This window comes from Acinonyx jubatus, chromosome A2 (assembly GCF_027475565.1).
Source record: "Acinonyx jubatus isolate Ajub_Pintada_27869175 chromosome A2, VMU_Ajub_asm_v1.0, whole genome shotgun sequence".
In the NCBI taxonomy this organism is placed as follows: domain Eukaryota; kingdom Metazoa; phylum Chordata; class Mammalia; order Carnivora; family Felidae; genus Acinonyx; species Acinonyx jubatus.
This window is the reverse complement of record NC_069383.1, coordinates 109,766,775-109,790,046: the sequence shown is the minus strand read 5'-3', so window position 1 is coordinate 109,790,046 and position 23,272 is coordinate 109,766,775. Positions and strand designations below refer to the sequence as shown.

At 48.5% G+C, this 23,272-nt stretch overlaps 1 protein-coding gene and 1 non-coding gene across 2 annotated transcripts in view; both read left to right on the top strand.

Moving 5' to 3' along the window:
• COPG1 (COPI coat complex subunit gamma 1) overlaps positions 1–23,272 on the top strand; it is a 23,678-nt gene extending 406 nt beyond the window's left edge. The window contains exons 2-24 of the mRNA XM_015075246.3: positions 668–720; positions 1,149–1,229; positions 1,491–1,562; positions 1,671–1,750; positions 3,285–3,360; positions 3,635–3,727; positions 4,134–4,220; positions 5,495–5,652; positions 5,744–5,877; positions 6,978–7,045; positions 7,285–7,473; positions 8,407–8,502; positions 9,608–9,851; positions 10,670–10,745; positions 13,121–13,224; positions 13,682–13,807; positions 14,120–14,188; positions 17,134–17,276; positions 17,586–17,757; positions 18,465–18,562; positions 19,530–19,668; positions 20,237–20,335; positions 22,777–23,272. Coding sequence (XP_014930732.1) covers positions 668–720; positions 1,149–1,229; positions 1,491–1,562; positions 1,671–1,750; positions 3,285–3,360; positions 3,635–3,727; positions 4,134–4,220; positions 5,495–5,652; positions 5,744–5,877; positions 6,978–7,045; positions 7,285–7,473; positions 8,407–8,502; positions 9,608–9,851; positions 10,670–10,745; positions 13,121–13,224; positions 13,682–13,807; positions 14,120–14,188; positions 17,134–17,276; positions 17,586–17,757; positions 18,465–18,562; positions 19,530–19,668; positions 20,237–20,335; positions 22,777–22,907 — 2,588 coding nt within the window. The 3' untranslated portion in view covers positions 22,908–23,272. The remainder of the gene's footprint in view (positions 1–667; positions 721–1,148; positions 1,230–1,490; positions 1,563–1,670; positions 1,751–3,284; positions 3,361–3,634; positions 3,728–4,133; positions 4,221–5,494; positions 5,653–5,743; positions 5,878–6,977; positions 7,046–7,284; positions 7,474–8,406; positions 8,503–9,607; positions 9,852–10,669; positions 10,746–13,120; positions 13,225–13,681; positions 13,808–14,119; positions 14,189–17,133; positions 17,277–17,585; positions 17,758–18,464; positions 18,563–19,529; positions 19,669–20,236; positions 20,336–22,776) is intronic.
• Positions 2,503–2,609, top strand: LOC113596476 (U6 spliceosomal RNA). The gene has a single exon (XR_003417217.1). It is a non-coding gene; the product is annotated as a U6 spliceosomal RNA (small nuclear RNA).

Sequence of the window (23,272 nt, the reverse complement as noted above, 5' to 3'; positions counted from 1 at the left end):
CGGTTTCCCCAGTTGTCAGGGGAAGGGGCAGGGCCTGGTGAACCACTGTGACTTTCGCCGGGTGACCTCTTGGGATTCGCTGGGCTGCGTTGCTACTGGCCAAATGGGGCATAATCTGTGGAGCCAATGTTCTGCGCTGAGAACTCTCTTTAATGTAACTACTCAGCAAATATGTATTGATCGCTTACAGTATTTCAGGCACTGTACTGTGTCCTGATACTGCAGTGGAACAAATGAGACACTCAGTGCCTGAGCTGGGAACATTAAAATGGTCACAGGCGAAGTCAGAGAAGATAGACATCAACCAGATAATGACACATATAATTAATTACAAATGTGACATTTGCTGTGAAGAAATCCTAGTCACTAGATGATGGTTCCCGCATATTGTAAGGGATTCAGTTAAGTACAAGTTGCATAAATGAAGGCAAGACACGATGCTATGAGAGGCACAGAGGACTATATCAGGGTTGCTAGGTGACTTAAGGAAGTGGTTTGAGGGAGAGTGGTAGGACCTATATGCAGGTTGTAGAGCTTTGATTGCCATTCTGGAGTAGTTTGAACTTGACTAAGCAGACGGTAATGACATCTTTCCCTTCTCTATGTCTCTGTATATGCAATTCAGGCTTACAACCTATACTCACTCTTCTCCGTTCTCTGACTTTAGGTGGAGGCTCCAACCCATTCCAGCATCTTGAGAAGAGTGCAGTACTCCAGGAGGCAAGTGTCATTTGTCATCTGCCATCCCAAGTGTTCACAGTCAACGTGCTCAAAATACTATGGTTTAAAGAACAGTAGGGGAGAAAACCTGTTCCTGGAAAGACAGGAACGCTTTGCTCCTGGAGAGAGTTCAATACGCTTGCAGTTGTTCTTGTTCTGTGTTTCTCTTTCCAGGTAACACATGTTTATTGAGTATCTGTTAGTAAGTCAGCATGTCCCTAACTGATATTTAGGGCAGATTTCAGGAGTTCTTAATAGATGAATTAGGGAGAAAGCAAAACAAAACTTTCCTTATGAAAATAAGCTTATCCAGGCAAATGTATTTATTTACCCTGGGACTTCTCAGAGCTTGAATGTACCTGAGAGGCAGTCAATGGAAGGGAAATAAACTAAGTCAGAAGGTAATGTTCTTGGTTGCTTCTTTTTAGGCCCGTGTATTTAACGAGACACCCATCAACCCTCGAAAATGTGCCCACATCCTCACCAAGATCCTTTACCTCATAAACCAGGTAAGAGAGTGAAGTTTGGGGGCAGGGAACATGGTGCTGGGAGTTGTTGGGGGCGTTAGCGTAAGTCACATAGCCCTTAGGGTATTTGATAGCTCCTGTGTGGATATAGCCTAGCTCTGGGTTCCCTCAGGGTCTAACTCTGATGTGTTTACCCTTGATGGAGCCTCTGTAGGGTCTGTGGATGTGACCTGGGCTGATCTGGCAGGAAGAGCCTTCTGGCCTCTCTGTCCCAAGCTGAGACTTCGTTTTTTATTAAAACAGGGGGAGCACCTAGGGACCACCGAAGCAACCGAGGCCTTCTTTGCCATGACCAAGCTCTTTCAGTCCAACGATGTAAGTGCCCACAGTCAGTATGGTCTACCTTTGTGTGGATTGGAGTTTTCCTAACCTTGGCTTTCATGTTGAGTCAGTGGTCATAGGCTTTTCCTCTCTCTTTCCCAGCCCACACTCCGTCGGATGTGCTATTTGACCATCAAGGAGATGTCTTGCATTGCTGAGGATGTCATTATTGTTACCAGCAGGTGAGTCTTCGGGTCTGTGTATGGCTCCTTTGACGGGTGCCATTGACACAGAAGCCATTTTTACTCATGTGTATCAGGTGATGAGACTTTTGTTTGACATAATGTCAGGTGCCCCTTCCTCTTCTGTCTCCCTCACCTTTCAGTTACTGCTGCCCCTCCGTGGCACTCTAGAGTGTGCAGTTTCCCTAGCCTTACCTGAGGCACAAACCCTTCCTTGCCTTGATTCCTCTCAGTCAACTGAGCCAGGCTGGAGCTTACGAAAGACTTTAGTGAGTGCCAAGAGAGAACACAAGAAAAACAGACATAGAGAATGCAAGGGGTATACAAACAGGTTCATTTCCCAAGTACTGGTTTCTGTGTTAGACTGAGTTATTCAGGGGAAAGGTGTGTCTAAAATATAATCCTTGTCCTTAAGAACTGGAGCTCAGTTCTCTTCTTGCCACAGTTTATGGGGGGCAGGGAGATGCTATACATTCCATTGTAGGTTGGTTTAGAAAGCATTTTTTGAACATCTGCCAGTCCCTGTGCATAACTTTGGGAAGCTAGCAGCAAGTAAGGTAGACATGGCCTCTGCAGTCCCAGAGAAACAACCAAGGAGACAGGCATTAGAATATATAACAGAGTTTATCCGGGGAAGTATGATAGGCTGTGAGAACAGACCAGAAGGATATATAACTTGAATTTGGATCAGGAAAGGCCCCCTAGACCTGTCTGAGCAAAGTGCTGAAGGATGAGCAAGAAATAGCAGGACAGTGCTCACTTCAGCAGCACATATACTAAAATTGGAACAACTCAGGGAAGATTAGCATGGCCCTTGCACAAGGATGACAGGCAAATTCGGGAAGTGTTCCATATCCCCCCCCCCGCCGCCCAAAAAAAGAAAAGAATGAAAGAAGCCACTGAAAACTAATCTCTTCCGAAAATGCTTATTAATAGCAGGACAGAGATGGAGAGGGCCAGGAGTACTCTAGGCTGAGGGAATAGCAGATGTCAAGGCCCGGAGAGGAGAGTCTCTGTTAAGGAGTTTACGCTTGATGGTAATGGGCAGTAGGAGGCCTTGGGAATGTTTTAATCCAAGCAGGGGAGTGACCTGGTCCATTTGGAGATTGATTGATTGATTGATTTTTGAGGGGGGGGGTGCAAGTGAGCGAGGGACAGAGAGGGACTCACCCAAAGTGGGGGTCGAGCTCACCTGATGCGTGGCTCGAGCTCACCTGATGTGTGGCTCAAGCTCACCCGATGTGGGACTCGAACTCATGCATGTGGGACTCGAGATCATGACCTGAGCCGAAGTCAGATGCTTAATGACTAAACCACCCAGGCGCCCCAGAGTCTGGAGTTTTGTAAAAAATCTCTCTTGTTGCTGCTTGGAGTTTGACCGGGAAAGAGTAAGAATACAGCAAGAACGCTAGTTAGACTCGTGTAGTAGTCCAGACAAGGGGGTGTGACTAGAGCTAGGGAGGAGCGGGTGCGGACAAGGGCTTGGGGAGGACAGGCCATGCTTCTGCGCGGACAATGCCTTCCCCTCCCACAGCCTGACAAAGGACATGACTGGGAAAGAAGACAACTACCGTGGCCCGGCTGTGCGTGCCCTCTGCCAGATCACTGATGTGAGTCTGCTGCCCCTGCTGAGCTGTTCCTCTTTTTCCCTGCTTCTTGGGCAAGGCTCAGTCATGATCCTCTGTGCATGCATTAGGTTGTCCCACGTCTCCTGAGCAAAGCACTGAGCCAGGTGGTGTGGGGATGAGGGTAGGGTGCAGGAACACAAGAAACAGGTTTGCTTCCTTCCTTCTTGTCCCCACTCTTCCCCACCCATCACCTGCACTCCTGACGGTTGCCAAGGATTGATTGGGTCCCCTTCTGCCCCACTCATTGTCCCCACAGAGCACCATGCTGCAGGCTATTGAGCGCTACATGAAACAGGCCATCGTGGACAAGGTGCCCAGTGTCTCCAGCTCTGCCCTGGTGTCTTCCTTGGTATGTAGCTGGGGACCCTGTGGCTGGGGCCTGGGCAGCAGATTGGGAAACTGAAGAAAATATCAGAGTTACTTTTCAGTAGGAAAAAGAAAGTTTCTATATCCCTTCCCAGATCTGAGAGTCCCACCCACCTTCTCAGTGAAGAGTGCCTGGGGAACTCTTGACCCATCCCTTGGGGTGACAGATTGTGGGGAGTTTGGGCCTCGTGGGAGATCTGCCACCAGAGCAGAGAGTGAGGGTGGGAGCCGTCCTTGTGTGCTGTGTCAAGAGAACCAGGACAACGGAGAGGCTCTGGGCCATGTCTGAGGGAAGACCCAGAGCTGGACTGAACTGTGAGCCAGGGCCAGGAGGCATGATGGCAGGGCACCCTATCTGCCCGCCTCTTAATGTGCTCTGTTGCCCTTAGCACCTACTGAAGTGCAGCTTTGACGTGGTCAAGCGCTGGGTGAATGAGGCCCAGGAGGCGGCGTCCAGTGATAACATCATGGTCCAGGTGAGGTGTGAACAGAGCAATGATATTGATGATTCTTAGGCAAATGACCTGGGACTGGTGATTCAGAAATGGACGCTCACCCCGGAGATCCTGGTGTCCTCTAGCAGGAGCAGGCTTTCATCTTTTGTCACTGGATTGTGGGGAGACTTGGGGGTTTGGGGAAACGATCCAGGGTACCACTTGGGATGGTTTAAGTTACGAGCTCCTTACCGGCTGGAACTAAAATATTCAAGTGTCTGATAACCAGCTGAGTTGTATTTTGGGATATGGGATATAGCAAACTTGGCCCAGGCAGCCAGAGAGCCTTTGCCGAGCTGGCTTTTTTAGTGATGCATGTAAATGTCTTGGTGGGGCTTTCAGCTACTTAACACTTTTTCAGTGACCTAGTCCAGAAATTCCTTTTATCTCTGTAAGACAAGTTTCCTTGTCTATAAAATGGGAATGAAAGTTTCTGCCTCACAAAGCCGTGAGGATAATATGAAAGAGCATCTAGAACATCTGACTTGTCGGGTGCATACCTGTAGGCGCCCCCTGTGTGTTTATCTCTTCTCTTTCTCCTCACCCCTTGTGCCGATTCTCCTCTCCAGGGCCAGCCGTGGCCCCTCAAGATCTTTCCCAGTGTCAGAGAGGCTCTCCCATACAAGGCACCCACAGTCGCATGACTTAGCCCTTGAATGCCACCCTGTAAAGAAACAAAAAAGAGCAGAGGGAACAGGAAATAACTCTGTGTACCTTATATCTCCAGAAGGGTAATCCCTTGACTTTGGGCCCTCCAGACCTAGCTTTGCCAGTACCAGCCATGTGTCCTTGGGCAACTCAGTGAGACTAAGAGTATCTACCTTCAGGGGTTTAATTCTACAAGGTCTTGTATGAGGTGTGCTGCATGGCACCTTATAACACCTGTCCATGCTCAGGGCCTGGCACCCACTTTCTCTTGTTGAAGGACACCTGGTCTTCCATTCTTTCATCACTGTGGTCTCTGTTGTCCCCTCCACATCTGTACTCATGATGCCTGTTGGGCCCTTGCTGAACTTGAGGGCAGGAGCTAGACTACACACAACACTCACGTGGTGTGGTGAGCATCGTCCCGGGGCCATCCGTACAGAGCATCTGGGGAAATTGTCACAGCCACTCTGCGAGGTAGCTACTGTGATGCCCATCTTAGACACGAGAAGGCTGAAGCCCAGAGAGATGCAGAGGCCTCTCTCGGGCCACACAGCTGGTAGACCTGGGCTTCACGCACCTGTACTCTGCCACGACCTCCCGCTCTCTAGTACCATGCTCTGGGGCTCCTGTACCACGTGCGGAAGAACGACCGCCTGGCTGTCAATAAGATGATCAGCAAGTTCACCCGGCATGGCCTCAAGTCTCCCTTTGCCTACTGCATGATGATCCGGGTGGCCAGCAAACAGCTGGAGGAAGAGGATGGCAGGTAACGAATGGTTCTTGTCCCCCTTGGCCAGATGGTGCCCTATTCCGCGCTGGGCCATCCCCAACTTCTTGCCACCCGTGTCCTTTTGTAGCCGTGACAGCCCTCTGTTCGACTTTATTGAGAGCTGCTTGCGCAACAAGCACGAGATGGTGGTGTACGAAGCCGCCTCAGCCATCGTCAACCTGCCAGGCTGCAGCGCCAAAGAGCTGGCCCCCGCTGTGTCAGGTTACACACCTCCTTCGCCCCGGCCCCACACTTCTGTGCCTGCTGGGAACTGGGCCCTGGGCTGGGGGGTTGGAGGAAACAAAGAAAGAAAGAAAGAAAATGCCCTCAGATAGGCCACGTTGGGGTGTTAAGAAGAGGAATTGGGACCTAGTAAGTACCCATTTGGTGCCAGGCACGCTGTGCCAGGGTCTCTCACACTCATCATGTTTGGGTACTTTGAGTTCCATCTTACCATTAAAGAGGCTGGGGCGCCACTAAGAGGCAGAGATGGGGTTCAGATCCATGCTACAGCCTGTTGGGCTGGCTAGTGATGGCAAGAGGCCCTGGTGGAAGAAGCCAAAATTTATAAAACCAGGTTTTATAATGCTCGCTAGGGGCCAGGCTATCTCAGGCAAAGGAGAAGGCAATTCAGAGGGGTCATTCAAAGCCTGGATACTGGAGCCCAATAGCCTGGGTTGGAGTCCTGGCTTCCCTAGAGCCAAAGCACATGGAGGGCTTTGCTGCCTGACATGCAATCATGTACGATAGGAACCAGGGCAGTTGTTTAAGGCAGGACTGAGGTAATTCTGCTGGTCTGCATGCATGCCCCAGAAGAGAGGAGTGGAGTTTTACTTTGGGTAAAAGACTCAGGCGTCAGGTGTGAGTAGTCCTGGATTTCAATCCTTGATCTGCCATTTACTGGTAGCTAACCTAGAGTTACTTGAGTTGTTTTACCCGTGTGCCTCAGTCTCTGTATCTGTTAAATGGGGATAATAATAATAGCTGCTTTGTGGGGTTGTGAGAAACCAATCAGACAAGGCACAGCAGCTCCTTAGCACAACATCTGGCACATAGCAGGTGCTCAGTAAGTAGCGGCCGTCATTCACGAGACCCACTGGGCTCTCATAAACGTATTAAAGCCTCTCTGCTCGTGAGCTCTTTTCCTTGGTTGGGGTGAGGGTGCCAGCAGGGATATGAGCTGAGCAGAGGGTTTGGGTCAGAACAGCTTCATAGCCCTCATGTACCCCCCATGGCCTGCCTGACCCTTCCCCGGAGGCCTGAGCTTTTCTAGCTGCTGAGCGGCGAGGGAGGCCTGACATGTGGCATGTATCTCCCCACAGTGCTCCAGCTTTTCTGCAGCTCACCCAAGGCCGCTCTCCGCTATGCTGCTGTCCGTACCCTCAATAAGGTGAGAGTTTAGGGGTGGGCAGAATGAGCACTTTGCCTTTTGAGAGGGTCGGGAGGTGCTTGATCCAGCTGGAGGCGTGTCGTGGCCCCTGACCGGAGCTGCAGAAGGTGTAACACTGATCACAGTTGCTTTCTACAAGATGGCGAGATGAGCCCATCCACAGACCTCTGACCAGGCCAGAGTCATCCAGTGGAATGATGGAAGTCCCTTTGTATGTCTGTGCTGTCCTCCCAAAACAGGTGGCCATGAAGCATCCGTCAGCAGTGACAGCCTGCAATCTGGACCTAGAGAACCTGGTTACAGATTCAAATCGCAGCATCGCCACGTTGGCCATCACCACGCTCCTCAAGACTGGCAGCGAGAGCAGCATCGATCGCCTCATGAAGCAGATCTCGTCCTTCATGTCGGAGATCTCAGATGAGTTCAAGGTGCCCGGGCATGCCCGCAACACCTACCATTCCTGGAATGAGGAAGATGCTCTGTGCCTGTTCCCTCACATTCCCCAGCCCCCAGGCCAGGATTGACCTGGGCCTGGTAGGGCTTGAGGACTCAGTGGAAGAGGTGGCACATCGCTCTTCACGGGTCTTGGCCTTGGGAGACGTGCACATCCAGCCTTGGGGTCTTTGTCCGTACGGTTCCTTCGTAAGGCCAGTGGCAGGGCATGGAGTGAGGGCTGAGAGCAAACGTTGTCAGAGATTTCTAGTTTTCTGGTATGGGCTGATGGTGGTGCTGTTGGTCAATTTGGGGAAGGAGGGAGAGTCAGGTCCTGGGTGAGGGAGGTAGGAAGGTAATGATGGTGATCGCGGACGTGTTGAGTTTGAGGTGCCGTGGGTACCAGGGGGAGTTGTCTGGTAGATATTTGCTAACACTGGGCTTGAGCTCAGACTACAGACAAAGGTTTGGGAGTGAGTGGCATGGAAGAAGTGGGTTAAAACCACGGGAGGAGGTAGGACTGCCAAAGACACCGTGTGCAAAGGGGAGAGGGCCCAGGCCAAAGTACCCAGGGAGGAGCCTGAACAGCCTATAGGTGGGATCGTGGGGGTGGAGGTAGGAAGAGAAGCAGAACAGGCAGGGTGGAGAGGGACCAGTGGACCTACCCTGAGGTCTGAGTAGAAAATCAGAGTTTAGGGGACCCAGAGGCTGGACCTGGGGCTATTGGGACTGATGTGCCTGCTACCCTACTTGGATGGGCTCAGGGATCACGTGCTCCCTGAGGGTAGAGATGGGGTTCCTCTCACCTCATTGCCCTCTGGGTCCAGGGCCTGGCTGGGCCTAAGGAAGGACTTGGTTGGCACTTAGTGAACTAAGTAACTCAAGCCTGGAGGCAGGGGCCGCTGCTCATACACATCTGTTTGACTCAGGTGGTGGTGGTCCAGGCCATCAGTGCCTTATGTCAGAAGTATCCTCGCAAACACGCCGTGCTCATGAATTTCCTGTTCACCATGCTGCGGGAAGAGGTAAGAGCAGGCATTTGGGGCATGCCAGGTCTCCTGGTGCAGGGAGTGACCTGGCTGTAAGCTCCATTCTCAGTTTGGAGCCAAGAGTCTCTTCTTGGAAGGTATGCATATCAACCCGTTGGCCAAGTGAATTTCTTGGTGCCTACAGACCTGACAATATAAACATGCACCAATTCCTAGTAATTACAGTAATAAGTAATGACTCACCACCCTGCCTTTAAAGTCACAGCAGATGCCCTGAGGCGATGCTTTGTGCTGGAGTCAGGAAAACCTGTGTTCTCTACTGGTGCGTAGTGTAGAAATTTTCTGGGCCATTCTGGGACCTCCAGCGTGGTTTCTTCTGCAATTGATGCTAATAATTTGACATTGGGTTCTATTTTTGTTTCTCACGTGTCTTAGTGATTCACTTACACTACCTTCCTTGAATGTCTCAACGAAACCAGGTAATTCAGAGGAACAGAAGCAAAGGGTTTTTGGAGTAGATTTGGTCCCTACATATCTGGTTGCCCCTTCGCCCCAGCACAGAGTGGTCCTTGGACCAAGAAGCCCTTGCCTTGGGTGTCATTGGGTCTCCTGAGATTGGAGGAGGGCACTAATACTTAAGAAGCCTTCAGCTAATGGGTCCAGTACTTTGGAGATACTACACAGCATACACAGTCTTAGCCTCATAACAGGTCTTGTCAACAGACATCAATTTCTCCCTGTAAAAATCAGGGATCTGAGGGGCATCTGGGTGGCTCAGTTAAGCCTCCAACTATTGATTTCTGCCCTGATCATGATCCCAAGGTCTTGGGATCAAGCCCCGTGTCTGGCTCTCTCCCTGGCTCGCACTCTTTTCTCTCTCTAAAATAAAATAAAATTCTTAACGAGACACAAAATGTTTCTATTTAACAGTCCACTGTTAGATCTGGAAGGGCCCCAGCGAGCATTCAGTCCAGGCCTTTTATTTTACACAAAAAATAAGGTAGAGCCCAGGTAGCCAGGTCCCTTACCTCCATGTTCTGTTTGGACTGCTGTCCTCCCTGGTCCTGGTTAGGTGTTGGGCCTCCCGGCTCATTTCTGGAGAGAGCAGCCTCCTCGCTCAGCTTGACCCCTCCCACTGCAGGGCGGCTTTGAGTACAAGCGGGCCATCGTGGACTGCATCATTAGCATCATTGAGGAAAACACAGAGAGCAAGGAGACCGGGCTGTCACACCTATGCGAGTTCATCGAGGACTGCGAGTTCACCGTCCTGGCCACCCGCATCCTGCATCTCCTGGGCCAGGAGGGACCCAAGACCAACAACCCCTCCAAGTATATCCGCTTCATCTATAACCGCGTGGTCTTGGAGCATGAGGAGGTCCGGGCAGGTGGGTCTGAGCCAGGGCTGAACTGGGGCTCTTTGCTGCTTCTTGAGCAGATGACCTGTCAGAGGGACCTGAGCCTCAGTCCCCAGGCACTCTGTGTTCTAGCCTCACAAGCTCCGTGGTTTATAACATTGTGGCAGGATCTTGGATGCTTGCGTGTCACCCAGTTCAGTGGTTCCTTAGCTCTGACTTGTATTGTTGGTTTTTGATTTTTGGTTTTTAACTTTCACTATATGTTGGTGTTTAACTTTTTCTTTCTTGCTTGCTTTTTTTTTTTTTTTTAAATGTTCAGGTATTTTTTCAATGGTTAGCTTTATTGAGGTATAATTCACATACTGTAAAATTTACTCTTTTGTGTGAGTATGCAATTCAGTGTGCATCCATCATATTCTTAACTTTAAATTTACTATTCTTCTCATGCCCCCACTGGACAGATTTTTCCTCTTTCAGCAATTAATATTCATTAAGTAATGGGTCGTTTTCTCATTTATATAATACAAAGGCTAACTGAATTGAAGCCATTTGGATACAGAAGGTGAGAAGCCTGTGTGTGGCTAGCTTCTGTGGCCACGTCGTAATCAGTGCTGAAATGGCTCCTGGAACCCAGGAATGGGACTGTCTTCTCCTTGAAACAGCTAAGGGAGTTGAGGCCCAAAGGAGGTCCACCCAGGGCCACTCATTGCACTGCAGGCAGTTGTGGGCCTCCAGGCTGAGAGCTGCTTCACTCAGGACCTCTTCTGCCCAAAGATTCGTTCCAAGTACTGGAACTGTCGTGAGCTGTCAGGTGGGTTAAGTAAATTATATTTGCTTCATAAACACAGGCGCTGTGAGTGCTCTGGCCAAGTTTGGAGCCCAGAATGAAGAGATGTTACCCAGTATCTTGGTGTTGCTGAAGAGGTGAGTCTAGGCCAGAGGTCCCTGATGGGTGACGGTGTTCCCCGGGGGAGAGGTTATACAACAATGGATTGTAGGGGGAAAAAAATAGAAAGCGTTGTAAAGCATGGAAAAATATCATGCAAAAATCCCTCCACCTAGGTGTGCCTATTGTTGAGTTTTTTCTTCCTTTTTTTTTTAATGCCTTTCTTTTTTAAAAAAATGGCTTTATTGATACACAGTTTGCGAGCCATATAGTTTACCCATTTAAAACGTATAAAGGGCACCTGGGTAGCTCAATCAGTTGAACATCCGACTCTTAATTTTGGCTCAGGTCATGATCATGGGACTGAGCTCCATGTCAGGCTGTGTGCTGAGCGTAGAGCCTGCTTAAAATTCTGCCTCTCCTTCTGCTCCTCTTCCCCACTCACACTCTCTCACTCTCTAAAATAAAAAAATAAAATTCTGGGGCAGTAGGTGGCTCTGTGGGTTAAGTGTCTGACTCTTGACTTTGGCTCAGATCATGATTTCACAGATCATGAGATTAATTAAGCCTGCGTCAGGCTCTGTGCTAGCCTTGCTTGGGATTCGATTCTCTCTTTCCGGCTCTCTCTGTCCCTCCCCCTACTTGTACTCTCCCTCTCAAAATAAATCAGTAAACATCAAACAATAAATAAAACGTATAACAAGATGTTTCCTTTTTTTTTTTTTAACGTTTATTTATTATTGAGAGACAGACACAGAGCGTGAGCAGGGGAGGGGCAGAGAGAGGGGGAGACATAGAATCTGAAGCAGGCTCCAGGCTCTGAGCCGTCAGCACAGAGCCTGATGCGGGGCTCAAACTCACAAACCGTGAGATCATGACCTGAGTCCAAGTTGGTCGCCCAACCGAGCTACCCAGGCGCCCCTAACATGTTTCTTAATATATTCACAGAGTTGTGACCATCACCATAATCTAAGTTTAAAACATTTCTATCATTGCCAATAGAAACCTGATATCCATGGTGTTTACAGGGCAGAGTAAATGTCTATTAGGCTAGGACAGTATTTTCAATGTGGGTGTTAGTTTCCAGCATTAAGAATCCTTGGCCCCTGTGGTTTTTTGCAGTGTATGGAGTTTGGTGAGGCTGTTTTCAGCTGTGCCTGCTTGCCTGTTTTGCTGGTTAACGGCGGGGGGGGGGGGGGGGGGTTTAAAAAAAAAAAAAGAAAGAAAGAGGGGCACCTGGGTGGCTCAGTCGGTTAAGCGTCCGACTTCCTCTCGGGTCATGATCTCGCGGCTGGTGAGTTCAAGCCCCACATCGGGCTCTGTGCTGACAGCTCGGAGCCTGGAGCCTGCTTCGGATTCTGTCTCCCTCTCTCTCTGCCCCCTTCCCCTGTTCGTGCTCTGTCTTTGTCTCTATCTCTGTCTTAAAAATAACATTAAAAACTTTTTTTTTTAAATACTAAAGAAAAACCCTATATTGATTAGTAGTCACTGCCCTCTCCCCAACACCTACTCCCCCCGCCCCCAGCCCTAGGCAACCACTAATCTACTTTATGTCCCTATGCATTTGCCCATTATGGTCGTTTCTTAGAAATGCTGTCGTACAATCTGCGACCTTTCCTGTGTTTGGCTTCTCTGTGATGTTTTTTTCAAGATTCATCAATGCTGCAACATATATCAGTACTTCATTCCTTCTTATGGCCAAATAATTCATTGAATGAGCACACCACATTTTATCTATTCACCAATTGACAGACTTGGGTTGGTTTCCACTTTTTGGCTCTCATGAATAATGCTGTTATGAACATTCATGCACAAGTTTTTGCGTGATGTATGTTGTCAGTTCTCAAGAGGAGATGCCTGGGAGTTGAATTATTGGGTCATATTAAATTCTTCTTTGACATATGCTGCTGGATGTAGGAGATTGCCTCCTTCACTGGGTGGGCTTTAGGGAGTGGGCCCGGGGAATATGAATATGGCCACCTCTTAGGTAATGAGCTAGAATTTTATAGGCCCCTCCGTGTGTTTGATGCCTGGATCCCACAGGCGTGTTCATCTGGGGACTTGCTTCCCCTTACTACCGTCTGATGAAACCCTGCAGTGTCCCCCTGCCACCCCTGTGGGGCCACAGTCAAGATTACCGTGGGTTCCCAAGGCGCCTGGGTGGCTCAGCCAGTTAAGCATCCGGATTTGGCTCAGGTCATGATCTTGCAGTTCGTGGGTTCATGCCCCACATCAGGCTCTGTGTCAGGCTCTGTGATGAAAGCACAGAGCCTGCTTGGAATCCTCTGTCCCCCGTCTCTCTCTGCTCCTCCCCCACTTGTGGGCACTTGCTCTCTCCCTCTCTCCCAAAAATGAACGAACATTTAAAAAAAAAACAAAACAAAAAACAGCTTACTATGTTTTCTGGCTGCAGGTGCGTGATGGACGATGACAATGAAGTAAGGGACCGAGCCACTTTCTATCTCAATGTCCTGGAGCAGAAGCAGAAGGCCCTCAACGCAGGCTATATCCTAAATGGTGAGTCTCCCTGGCTATCTTCGACTAGGCCCCCTCCCAGAGCTGTGGCCCTCCTCCCCACTCCAGAGCAGGCACACCCTCTCTGGGTAGGGAAGTCTGAGGCAAGACGCTTTGGGCTGGACTTTCATGGCATCACTGTGACCTCAGGAGACTGCGAATCTTGCAGTTCACACCAGTGCGGGTGGCAGTAGCTCAGTGAACTGAAACACTAGTCATTGAAAAAAACCTCTCTTCCCATAGTCCTTTATATAAGTCACTCTTGTATACATTTATCACCATACCAGCCCTGTGAAGGAGGATCCAGATGAGAAAGTGGAAGCCCAGAAAGTGTTAAGTGGTTTTCTCAGTGGTCTAGAGTCATACAACTTAGACCCCAGGGCCACAGGCTTCCATGGGGGATTCCGGCTGCTCATTCTGTCATGCCTTCAGGCAGTGCCTCGCTCCCACTGGCTTCTAGGTCTGACCGTTTCCATCCCTGGTCTGGAGAGAGCTCTGCAGCAGTACACTCTAGAACCATCGGAAAAACCTTTTGACCTCAAGTCTGTGCCCCTGGCCACCACGCCCATGGCAGAGCAGAGAACAGGTAAGTAATGTCTGTGCTCCTTTTAGAGGCTTTCAGGTCCAGGCCTCTGTTGGAGGGTCTGCATGGGCCGTGAAGCCACTAAACCTAGCCAGGATTGGGGGGCTTGTACCAAGAGGATGGAACAGTCCTTTCTAATCCTTTCTATGGCTGACTCCAGGATTGGAGACACATGCACACAAACACTTGCTCTCTCACGTACTCACACTCTCTCAGGGGGTTGGAAGTTATAATCCCTAAGGAACAGCTCTGTGGTCAGCCCCACACTTCCCCATTACTGGAGTTGTTGGTCACCATGTGTGTTTGCTCCTGCAGAAAGCACCCCCATCACAGCCGCCAAGCAGGCGGAGAAAGTGGCAGCCACTCGAGAAGACATCTTCCAGGGTGAGTAGCGGTGCTTGGTGGGGCGCTCAGGACTGGGCTTGGTCTCCTCAGCTTTGGGGGTGGGGGGTGTCATTGCTTTCCTCAGGGGAATTAGGAGAGACCTAATCAACGACAGTTCTTACCCTTGAGTTCTGGGTCCTGAGAGTACTTTAGTCAACACATTTGACCCTCAGGTGGCAGTTATCGGGTCCATTTGGTATTGGAGGAATTGGAAGTTCAGAGAGGGAAAGTGATATGCCTAAGGCTGCACCGCAAGAAAGTGCAGGGGCTGGAATTAAGATCCACATCAAACTGGCTCAAAGCTGCCCCTTGGCCTTGGTTCTAAGGGCTCAGGTCCCTGGAGCCCAAGCCGGTACCTGATGTCAGATTCAGCACAGTTGGGGTCCAAAGACGCTAATACTTTTTCTTGGGTTCCAGAGGCCTTCAGTCCACATTGTTTGGTAAGGTTTTGTTTGGGTGTTTATCTGTCCCTCTGGTCTAGCATCTTTTCAAGGGCAGAGGCTGTGTATCTAAGCGACAGACCGTATTATCTACTGAATCCCACCATGAAGGACTGACATGTGTCCCTCTTCCTTCATGAAGAATCTCCTGTGCTCATCACTTCTACTCCCAGTCTTCCGCCTTCCCTCAAGTAGTTCTGTGTGGTTCTTTGTAGGTTCTGTCCTTTATATTCTCCATCGTAGTACTTAGCACAGTGCCTTCCTTCCTCACAGTGAGCTCCCAATGATTGTTGAATTAAATTAAATCCTCCACCACCACCCCCGCTGGGGCACCTGGATGACTCAGTTGGTTAAGCATCAGATTCTTGATTTCGGCTCTGGTCATGATCTCACGGTTCATGAGAATAAACTATAAAAATTAGTTAATTAATTAAATCCTCCCCTGCCCCCATTCCATTTGAGAATCCTGTCTTCTATCAACACATCTTTCAGATTGAGCAAAATCTGAATCCTGAGGTAACTGGGATCACCCTCACCCAAGACTTTCCCTTCTGTATTACTTCCCCTTTGCTGTTCTTGCAAATCACCACAAAGTTATGCCTTAGTGCAGCACAGTTATCTTACAATTCTGAGGGCAGAAGTCCAAAATGGGTTTCATTGTATTGGCAGCGCTGAGCTTCCTCTGTACGCTCCAGGGGAGAATTAGGTCTCTGCTTTTTCAAGTTTCTGGAGGACTCCATTCCTCTCCTGGTGACCCCTTCCTCCGCCTTCACAGCTAGCAGCATGGCCTCTTCAAATCTGACTCTGAGCCTTCTGCCTCCTTCTTATAAGGACACTGGGCCCATTCAGATAATCCAGGATACTCTCCCAGTCTCAAGATCCAATTTAATCATATCTGCGAAGTCCCTTTTACCATGTGGGTAAAAGTTCTGGGAATTAGCTTGTGCGTATCTTGAGGCTACCACTCTGCCCCAGCTTCAAAGGAAGACTCTTTTTAAGCCTCTTAGAGGGTATCAATTTCATCTTTAAGCAGTCTTCCGAAACCTAACGTTTATTGATCACCTGTTCGGTTCTAGAAGGTTTGCTAGATCGTGACATTTATTGCCTCATTTATCTTCACAACAATCCTGTGAGCAAGATTATTGTATCGATTTTATCGGTGAAGAGTTGGAAACTCAGAGGCATTAACTGATAGCTTCTAGCAGAATCCCCCGGGGTAGTTAAGTGTCAGGTCTAGAAACTTGATATCCCAGTGAAATCAATGCCCACAGAAAAGCACTCTGGTGGCTGATGATCACAATGGCCCAAAAGTGCCTCCTGATTTCTAAGCTGGCTCTTTCTGGGCTTTTCACTGCCTGCACATTCATCAAATATAATCCTTCAGGCGGCAGAGGGCTGAAGCAGTCACAAAGCCTGACTCTTTGTGGGGGGAGAAAGCCAAATAATAATAATAATAATGCCTACTTTCTGTCTCTATCCATGAAACATGAATGAAGTACCTTCTAAGTTCAGGGCAAAATACCAGATCCCTGGCCTCAGGGCACATTTTCTGTCCTTATAGAGTTCAATTGATTTGAGAAGACAAGTTAAAAATGTTAGAGCAGTGGTCTTCAGATATCAGCTTACATCAGAATCAGCTGGCAAATTTCTTAAGAATGTAGATTCCTAAAAAAAAAAAAAAAAATGCAGATTCCTGAGTCCCAAACCCAAAGATTCTGATAGACTGTATTTAGGATGGGCCCGGAATCTGAGTTTTTAATAAGCCCCAACCCCCAGGTAATTCTGACACTAGTGATCCATTGAGGAACACCGCCCCTGCCATAGAATAGGAAAGAGAGCAGTAGCCGCAGGCCGTCATAGGTAGACATTGTGTGCAGGCAGCTATCAGATGTCTCCTTCACCTGGATGGGCCACGTTGGTGGCCTGTGGGCTACTGGATCCAGCCCACTGCTGGAACCTGGCTTTGAGGTGTACAGATGGGCCTTCCCAGGTACTCACATACCACCTGAAGTGGGGTTTTTGGCAAGTCTGAATCTGAAACATCTCCTAGTACTGGCCTTTTGTCTTAACTGACAAATGTGTAGGATCAGTTCATTCTTTTGCCTGATTCTGGGGCGATAACAGCATTCATCTCATCCTTAGAGTCTTCCTAATCTCTACTTTCTAAGAATCCTTGCTGAGCTTCTAAAGTTGTGGGAGTCTCCAGATGGATTTGGCCTAGGCCATTGGGGATCTCCCAGTCAGTGTTCTGCGGCTGAGGTCTTTTGTGAGACAGAGGGGAAGAGAGTATTCATGGGGCGTGGTACAGCTTGAGGAAAGTTAGCGAGAGGAGAAAATGATCGGTTTATTTGGGATATAGCGAGTAACCTGTCATCGTATATACATATCTATCCATCTCAGTAGGGTAAAAGCCCTGGAGAATTGGCCATGAGCATTTATTAGAAACCATCACAGGTTGGTCTGAGAATTGAAAGGCTGAGTAAACGTGTGGCCTGTGGCTTTCAGAACAGTTGGCGGCAGTGCCAGAGTTCCATGGGCTGGGGCTCCTCTTCAAGTCCTCGCCTGAGCCTGTGGCCCTCACTGAGTCAGAGACAGAGTATGTCATCCGCTGTACCAAACACACCTTCACTGACCACATGGTGTTCCAGGTGAGTGGGGAGGGCTGAGGCCCTGCTGAGGCTTGGGCCCAGGGAGTGGTCCTGAGTGTGACGGGTCTTATAGGTCAGGAGCCCAACTTGATGCTGGGTTTTGTCACCGGCTGGTATGTGTCTTGCAGCCTTGACCCAGGACCTTTCTGGCTCCTGTGTGTCAACGTGGGGTCAGGGACCCTGTGCGGGGGCACCCGGGATAGGAGTCAGTTTGGCCCATGGGGTGAGTTAGGACCTCTGGGCTCTTCCTTTGCAGCAGGGCTTTGACCTAGAGCAGTGTCTAAGCAATCCCTCTCCTCCCTGGTCCAGTTTGACTGCACAAACACACTCAATGACCAGACTCTGGAGAATGTCACAGTCCAGATGGAGCCCACTGAAGCTTATGAAGTGCTCTGTTACGTGCCTGCCCGAAGCCTACCCTACAACCAGCCTGGGACCTGCTACACGCTGGTGGCACTACCCAAGGAAGACCCCACAGCTGGTGAGCCCTTCTCCTGACCCCACCCTGGTCTTCTGGGAGGCCTTGGGATCCAGATGGGGTGGGCCAGTTGTGCACCAACCATTTGTCTCCTATGAGAGCCTCAACTCCTTGATTTTAACCTTGAGAAAGGTTAAAGAAGAAAGGCTGAGTCCTGGGAACTTGTCCTATGTCATCCCATTTCACCCTTATAGAAGACCTATGGGGATGAGTACTGCTCTTACTCCTAGGACTAGGAAATTTTAAGGAAACTGAGACTCAGGTTAAATGACTCCCCTAAGTTCACGGGGCTGGTAAGAGGCAGAACCTGGGCCTATCTGGTCCTCAACCTGTACTCTTTCATTTTACCATGAACAAGCACGGAAACATCCCAGCTCCACTCCTTCCAAGGAACCCACCAGCTTCTTTTTCCAGGCCATGGACAATGGACACGTGACTGTGGCATGGGCTTAGCCATCCTGCAGCACCCCTGCTTTCCTCTTTCTTCCTTTCCTGTGAGGGGACTCCCAGACCCATGGCTTGACTCTTTTGCCCTTTCCCAAGGTACCTTCTGTCCAGATTTGTGGAGTCAGATGGCTATCTGTGGGGTTGCCGCTACTGATAATGTAATAGAGGCCTGGGGAGCAGGGTGAGGCCACCTGCCCTATGGAGGAACTCCTCCCCCGCTGTGGTTGGGGTCATCCTGACCATCCAGCCTTTCTTCCTTGCAGTGGCCTGCACATTCAGCTGCATGATGAAGTTCACTGTCAAGGATTGTGACCCCACCACTGGGGAGACCGACGATGAAGGCTATGAAGATGAGTATGTGGTAAGAAGCTAATGTCGGGAGGCTCAATTTTGTGCTGGAGGCTGCAGAGCAACCCTGTCCAGGAGCTAACAACTAGACTTAACGTTTTTCTTGCTGTTTTGGCTCTTTGAAAGAAACCGTTTTTAAACTCAAAAGAATTCATGCTTTAAGAAAAGAAAACTTGGGAAGTGTAAAAACCAAGGATGAACAAACAGGAAAACATTACTCATGGTCCTTGGGAGTTATTTGGAGGAGTAGGCAGGAGTTACATAATAAAGGTCACTGTGTACATCACACACCTTCCAGTTTCCACTTAAAACCACAGTGTAGGGGCACCTGGCTGGCTCAGTCTGAGGAGCATGTGACTCTTGATCGTGGTGTCATGAGTTCATTGGTTGAACTCAATTGGTTGAGCGTCCGCCTTCAGCTCGGGTCATGATCTTGCAGTTAATGGGTTCGAGCCCTGTTGGCACAGAGCCCACTTCAGATCCTCTCTCTCTCTGCCCCTCTCCTGCTTCCCTGCTTACGTTCTCTCTCTCTCTCTCAAAAATAAACAAACATTTATTATTTATTTTATTTTTTAAAGCTGTTGTATTTTTTCACGTACTATATTTTAGAGCTCTTTCTGAATTAGTACATAGCTTTCCCCTACCACCCTTATTTAAAATTTTTTTTAATGTTTATTTATTTTTGAGAGAGCACGAGTTAGGGAGAAGCAGAGAGCGGGAGAGACACAGAATCCAAAGCAGGCTCCAGGCTCTGAGCTGTCAGCACAGAGCCCGACCCGGGGCTCGAACTCATGAACCGTGAGATCATGACCTGAGCCGAAGTCAGATGCTTCACCAACTGAGCCACCCAGGCACCCCAAAAATAAACAAACATTAAAAAGGGGGGGGGGAATGAGTTCAGAGCAGGGGCCCAGAGGTGTACAGAGCAGGAACTCACTCCCCTGGAGGTATGTGCCTAACTTCCACCTCCATCTCCCCAGCTGGAAGATCTGGAAGTCACTGTCGCTGATCACATCCAAAAGGTCATGATGCTGAACTTTGAAGCAGCCTGGGATCAGTTAGGAGATGAGTTTGAGAAGGAGGAGACATTCACCTTGTCTACCATCAAGACACTTGAAGGTAAAATCCTTGGCTACTGTTGAAATGTGTCCTCCCCTTTCACTCCTCCCAACTTTTGTTCCCCAGGGATCCAAGGCCATGTCTAGAGCATATACTTCAGATGCCACTTCATTAAAAGCCTCTTAGAGGGGCACCTGGCTGGCTCAGTCAGAAGAGTATGCATCTCTTAATCCTGGGGTTGTGAGTTTGAGCCCCATGTTGGGTGTAGATTACTAACTAAACAAACTAACAAAAAAGGCGGTGGGGGTTGCGGGGGGTGGGGGGGGGCGGGGAGGAGCACCCGTGGGTGGTTCAGTTGGTTAAGCATCTGACTTCAGCTCAAGTCATAATCTCATGGTTCGTGAATTCAAGTCCCACATCAGGGTCTCTGCTGTCAGCTCAGAGCCTGCTTCAGATCCTCTGTCCCCCTCTCTCTCTGTCCCTCCGCATTCTCTCTCTCTTTCAAAATAAAAAAATAAACTTAAAAAAAAAAAAAGCCCTTAAGAGCAGGCTTTGGGGATGGGGTAGTAGTGGTGACACAAAAGGGAAATGAGGTGTGACTTAATGATGCTGCGATTTCTCCCTACAGAGGCTGTGGGCAATATTGTGAAATTCCTGGGAATGCACCCTTGTGAGAGGTCAGACAAAGTGCCAGATAACAAGAATACCCACACATTGCTCCTGGCTGGTAAGCAACATTTCTAGATGGGAAGTGCCTGGGTAGCTCACAGCCTGGATGCCACTGCATCCTGGGCTGAGGGCTCCCACTGGGAACATGAGGATTCAAATTCGTAGCATTGAAAATTTACAGAGTTAAAAAGACCAGCAGTGGGGCGCCTGGGTAGGCTCAAGTCGGTTGAGCGTCTGACTTCAGCTCAGGTCACGATCTCACACTTTGTGGGTTCAAGCCCTGTGTTGGGCTCTGTGCTGACAGCTCAGAGCCTGAAGCCTGCTTCAGATTCTGTCTCCCTGTCTCTCTGCCCCTCCCCTGCTCATGCTGTCTCTCCCTCTCCCTCTCAAAAATAAACATAAAAAAAATTAAAAGATATTTAAAAAAATTTTTTTTAAATAATAAAAAAAGACCAGTAGTGAAATGCCCTCTGACCCTCTCATCTGCCTCTCATCCAGTTCCTTGCAACAGGCACCGAAGCACTGTTATTACAAACAATGCTACTATATCCTTCCAGTCATTTTACGGATATGAAAGCTAGGATGTATACATTTCCCTATTTTAACTCCGATATTTATGTGTAAATGGTATATACATTGTTCTGCACTTTGCTTTTCACTTGACAGATCTATCTTGTCAATACATGGAGTTTTCTTGGGTGCCTAGCTGGCTTGGTTGGTAGAGCATGCGACTCTTTATGTCAGGGTCATGAGTTGGAGCCCCACGTTGGGGGTGGAGATTAGATTAAAAATAGAGTTTCCTCTTTTTCTTTTTTTAATTGTGGTAAAATCTACATAAAGTAAAATTTACCATTTTAACTTTAGGTGTGCAGTTCAGTGGCATTAAGTATATCCGTATTATTGTGTGGTTATCAACACCATCTGTCTCCAGGACTTTTTTATTATCCCAAAGTGAATACTCACACTTTTTTGTAGCTTCCACATATTCCATTTTATGGTTGTGCCATATTTTATAGAATTAGCCTGTATTGATGAACATTTAGAGTGTTCCAGGCTTTTGCTATTATAAACAATGTTGTAGTGAATAACCACATACATACATACATTCACACATACTTTATTTTGTATGTGTGCCCTAAGGATGTCTATAGGAAAAATTTCCCAAGGCATTACCAGGTTAAAGTGCATTTCTCATTTTGGTAAAAATTTCTAGTTGCCTTCCATAGGAACTGTTTGCCTTTCCTCCCACACTGTGGACAACACAGTATGTATTATCAGTAATATACACAGCATATTATCAAATCATTAGCAAATGATTTTTCACAGTCTGGGTGAAAAATGGGATCTTAGTGTCGTTTTTATTTCACATTTCGTACATATTGGATGAAGTTAAGCATCTGAAACGTGTGTGCCATTTGTATTTCTTTTTCTGTGAATTATTTCCATATCCTTTCTCTACTTTTCTACTGGGTTGGTTGGTCTTCTCTAATAGGAATGGAATTTTAAGTCAACATGGAAATTTTCAGAAACACACAAAAACTGAATGGTATAATGAACCCTCGTGTGCTCATCTTCCAGCTTCAACAACTAACAGCATCTATGCCACTCATTCTACTCCCCGCCCTGGGTTATTTTAAAGAAAATTCCAGATACAGCATTTTGTATGTAAATATCTCTAGATCTGGATGTCTCTAAAGTCTTTGTTTAAAGGGGTGGGGAAGGGAGTGCCTGCTTGACTTAGTTAAACATCCGACTTCAGGTCAGGTCATGATCTCAAGGTTTGTGAACTTGAACCCCCACATGGGGCTCCCCTGCTGTCAGTGCGGAGCCACTTTGGATCCTCTGTCTCCCTCTCTCTTTCTGCCCCTCCTCTGCCCTAGAGGGTGCGTGTATATGCGCTCTCTTGCTTGCTCACTCTCGAAAATGATAAACATTTTAATTAATTAATTAATTAATTAATTAAAGGGGTGGGGGCAATACAGTCGTCACACCGAGAACTGTGAACAAAAGGAAGTCAGAGATTTTTTTGTTTTCTTTCTGAGTATTTATAATCAGGGTTGGGAGGCAGCTCCGCTTCAGTGCCCTGCTCACAGCTGATGGACCCCAAGCAAATAATTTCTGGCCACACTGAAGCAACTCAGTCCCCTGGGTCTGGCAGACACCTGCTGTGCGGTTTTGTCATAGAGGGGCTGTCCCTCCGTCAGTGCTCTTAGATTTAGCCAACATGCATGAGAGCCTCTCCCGTGCCAGGTAGAAGCCTTGTATGTCCGTTAATTCATTTGTACCTGGCAGAAGCTTAAACAATGGTTAGTATCTCCTCTACTTTGTAATTGGCAATACTGTGGCTCAGAGGGATTTCAGCCCAGCTCCCCAGTTCCCAGACCCCTTCCATTTCACTGTACCACAGCTGCCTTGATCAGTTGCTGCAGCTGCCACCCTCAGCCTAGCCTCTGCAGCTCACTTCTGCCTTACACACTTGTACTCCTCTCTTCCCTCTAGGTGTGTTCCGGGGAAATCATGACATCCTGGTGCGCTCCCGACTTCTGCTTTTGGACACAGTAACAATGCAGGTGACAGCCAGAAGTTCGGAGGAGCTGCCAGTAGACATGATCTTGGCGTCTGTGGGCTAAGAGGCCAGCCTGCATGGGCCCTACTCCTACCCTCTTCTCCCCCCCCCCCCGCCCCCCGCCAACACTACGCAGAAGTCACACCTTCATCCTGAACGCAGTGGAAACTCCATCCTAAGTCTCTGTATTCAAAAACAATTAGGAATCACTGAAAAAAAAATTTTTTTTTTAATTTAACCCCTGCCCCAGGACGACTAGGGGGTAACTTTTTTTTCTTTTTTAAAACAGGGGATGATTTTAGCTTGTCCTAGAACCTGCTGCCCTGTCACGGTAGGGACATGGCAGATGAATAAAACGCACCTCCTCCTGAAATTATCCCCAGGGAAACCATCTTATCCCTATAAATAAATCCGCATGTATTTATTGAA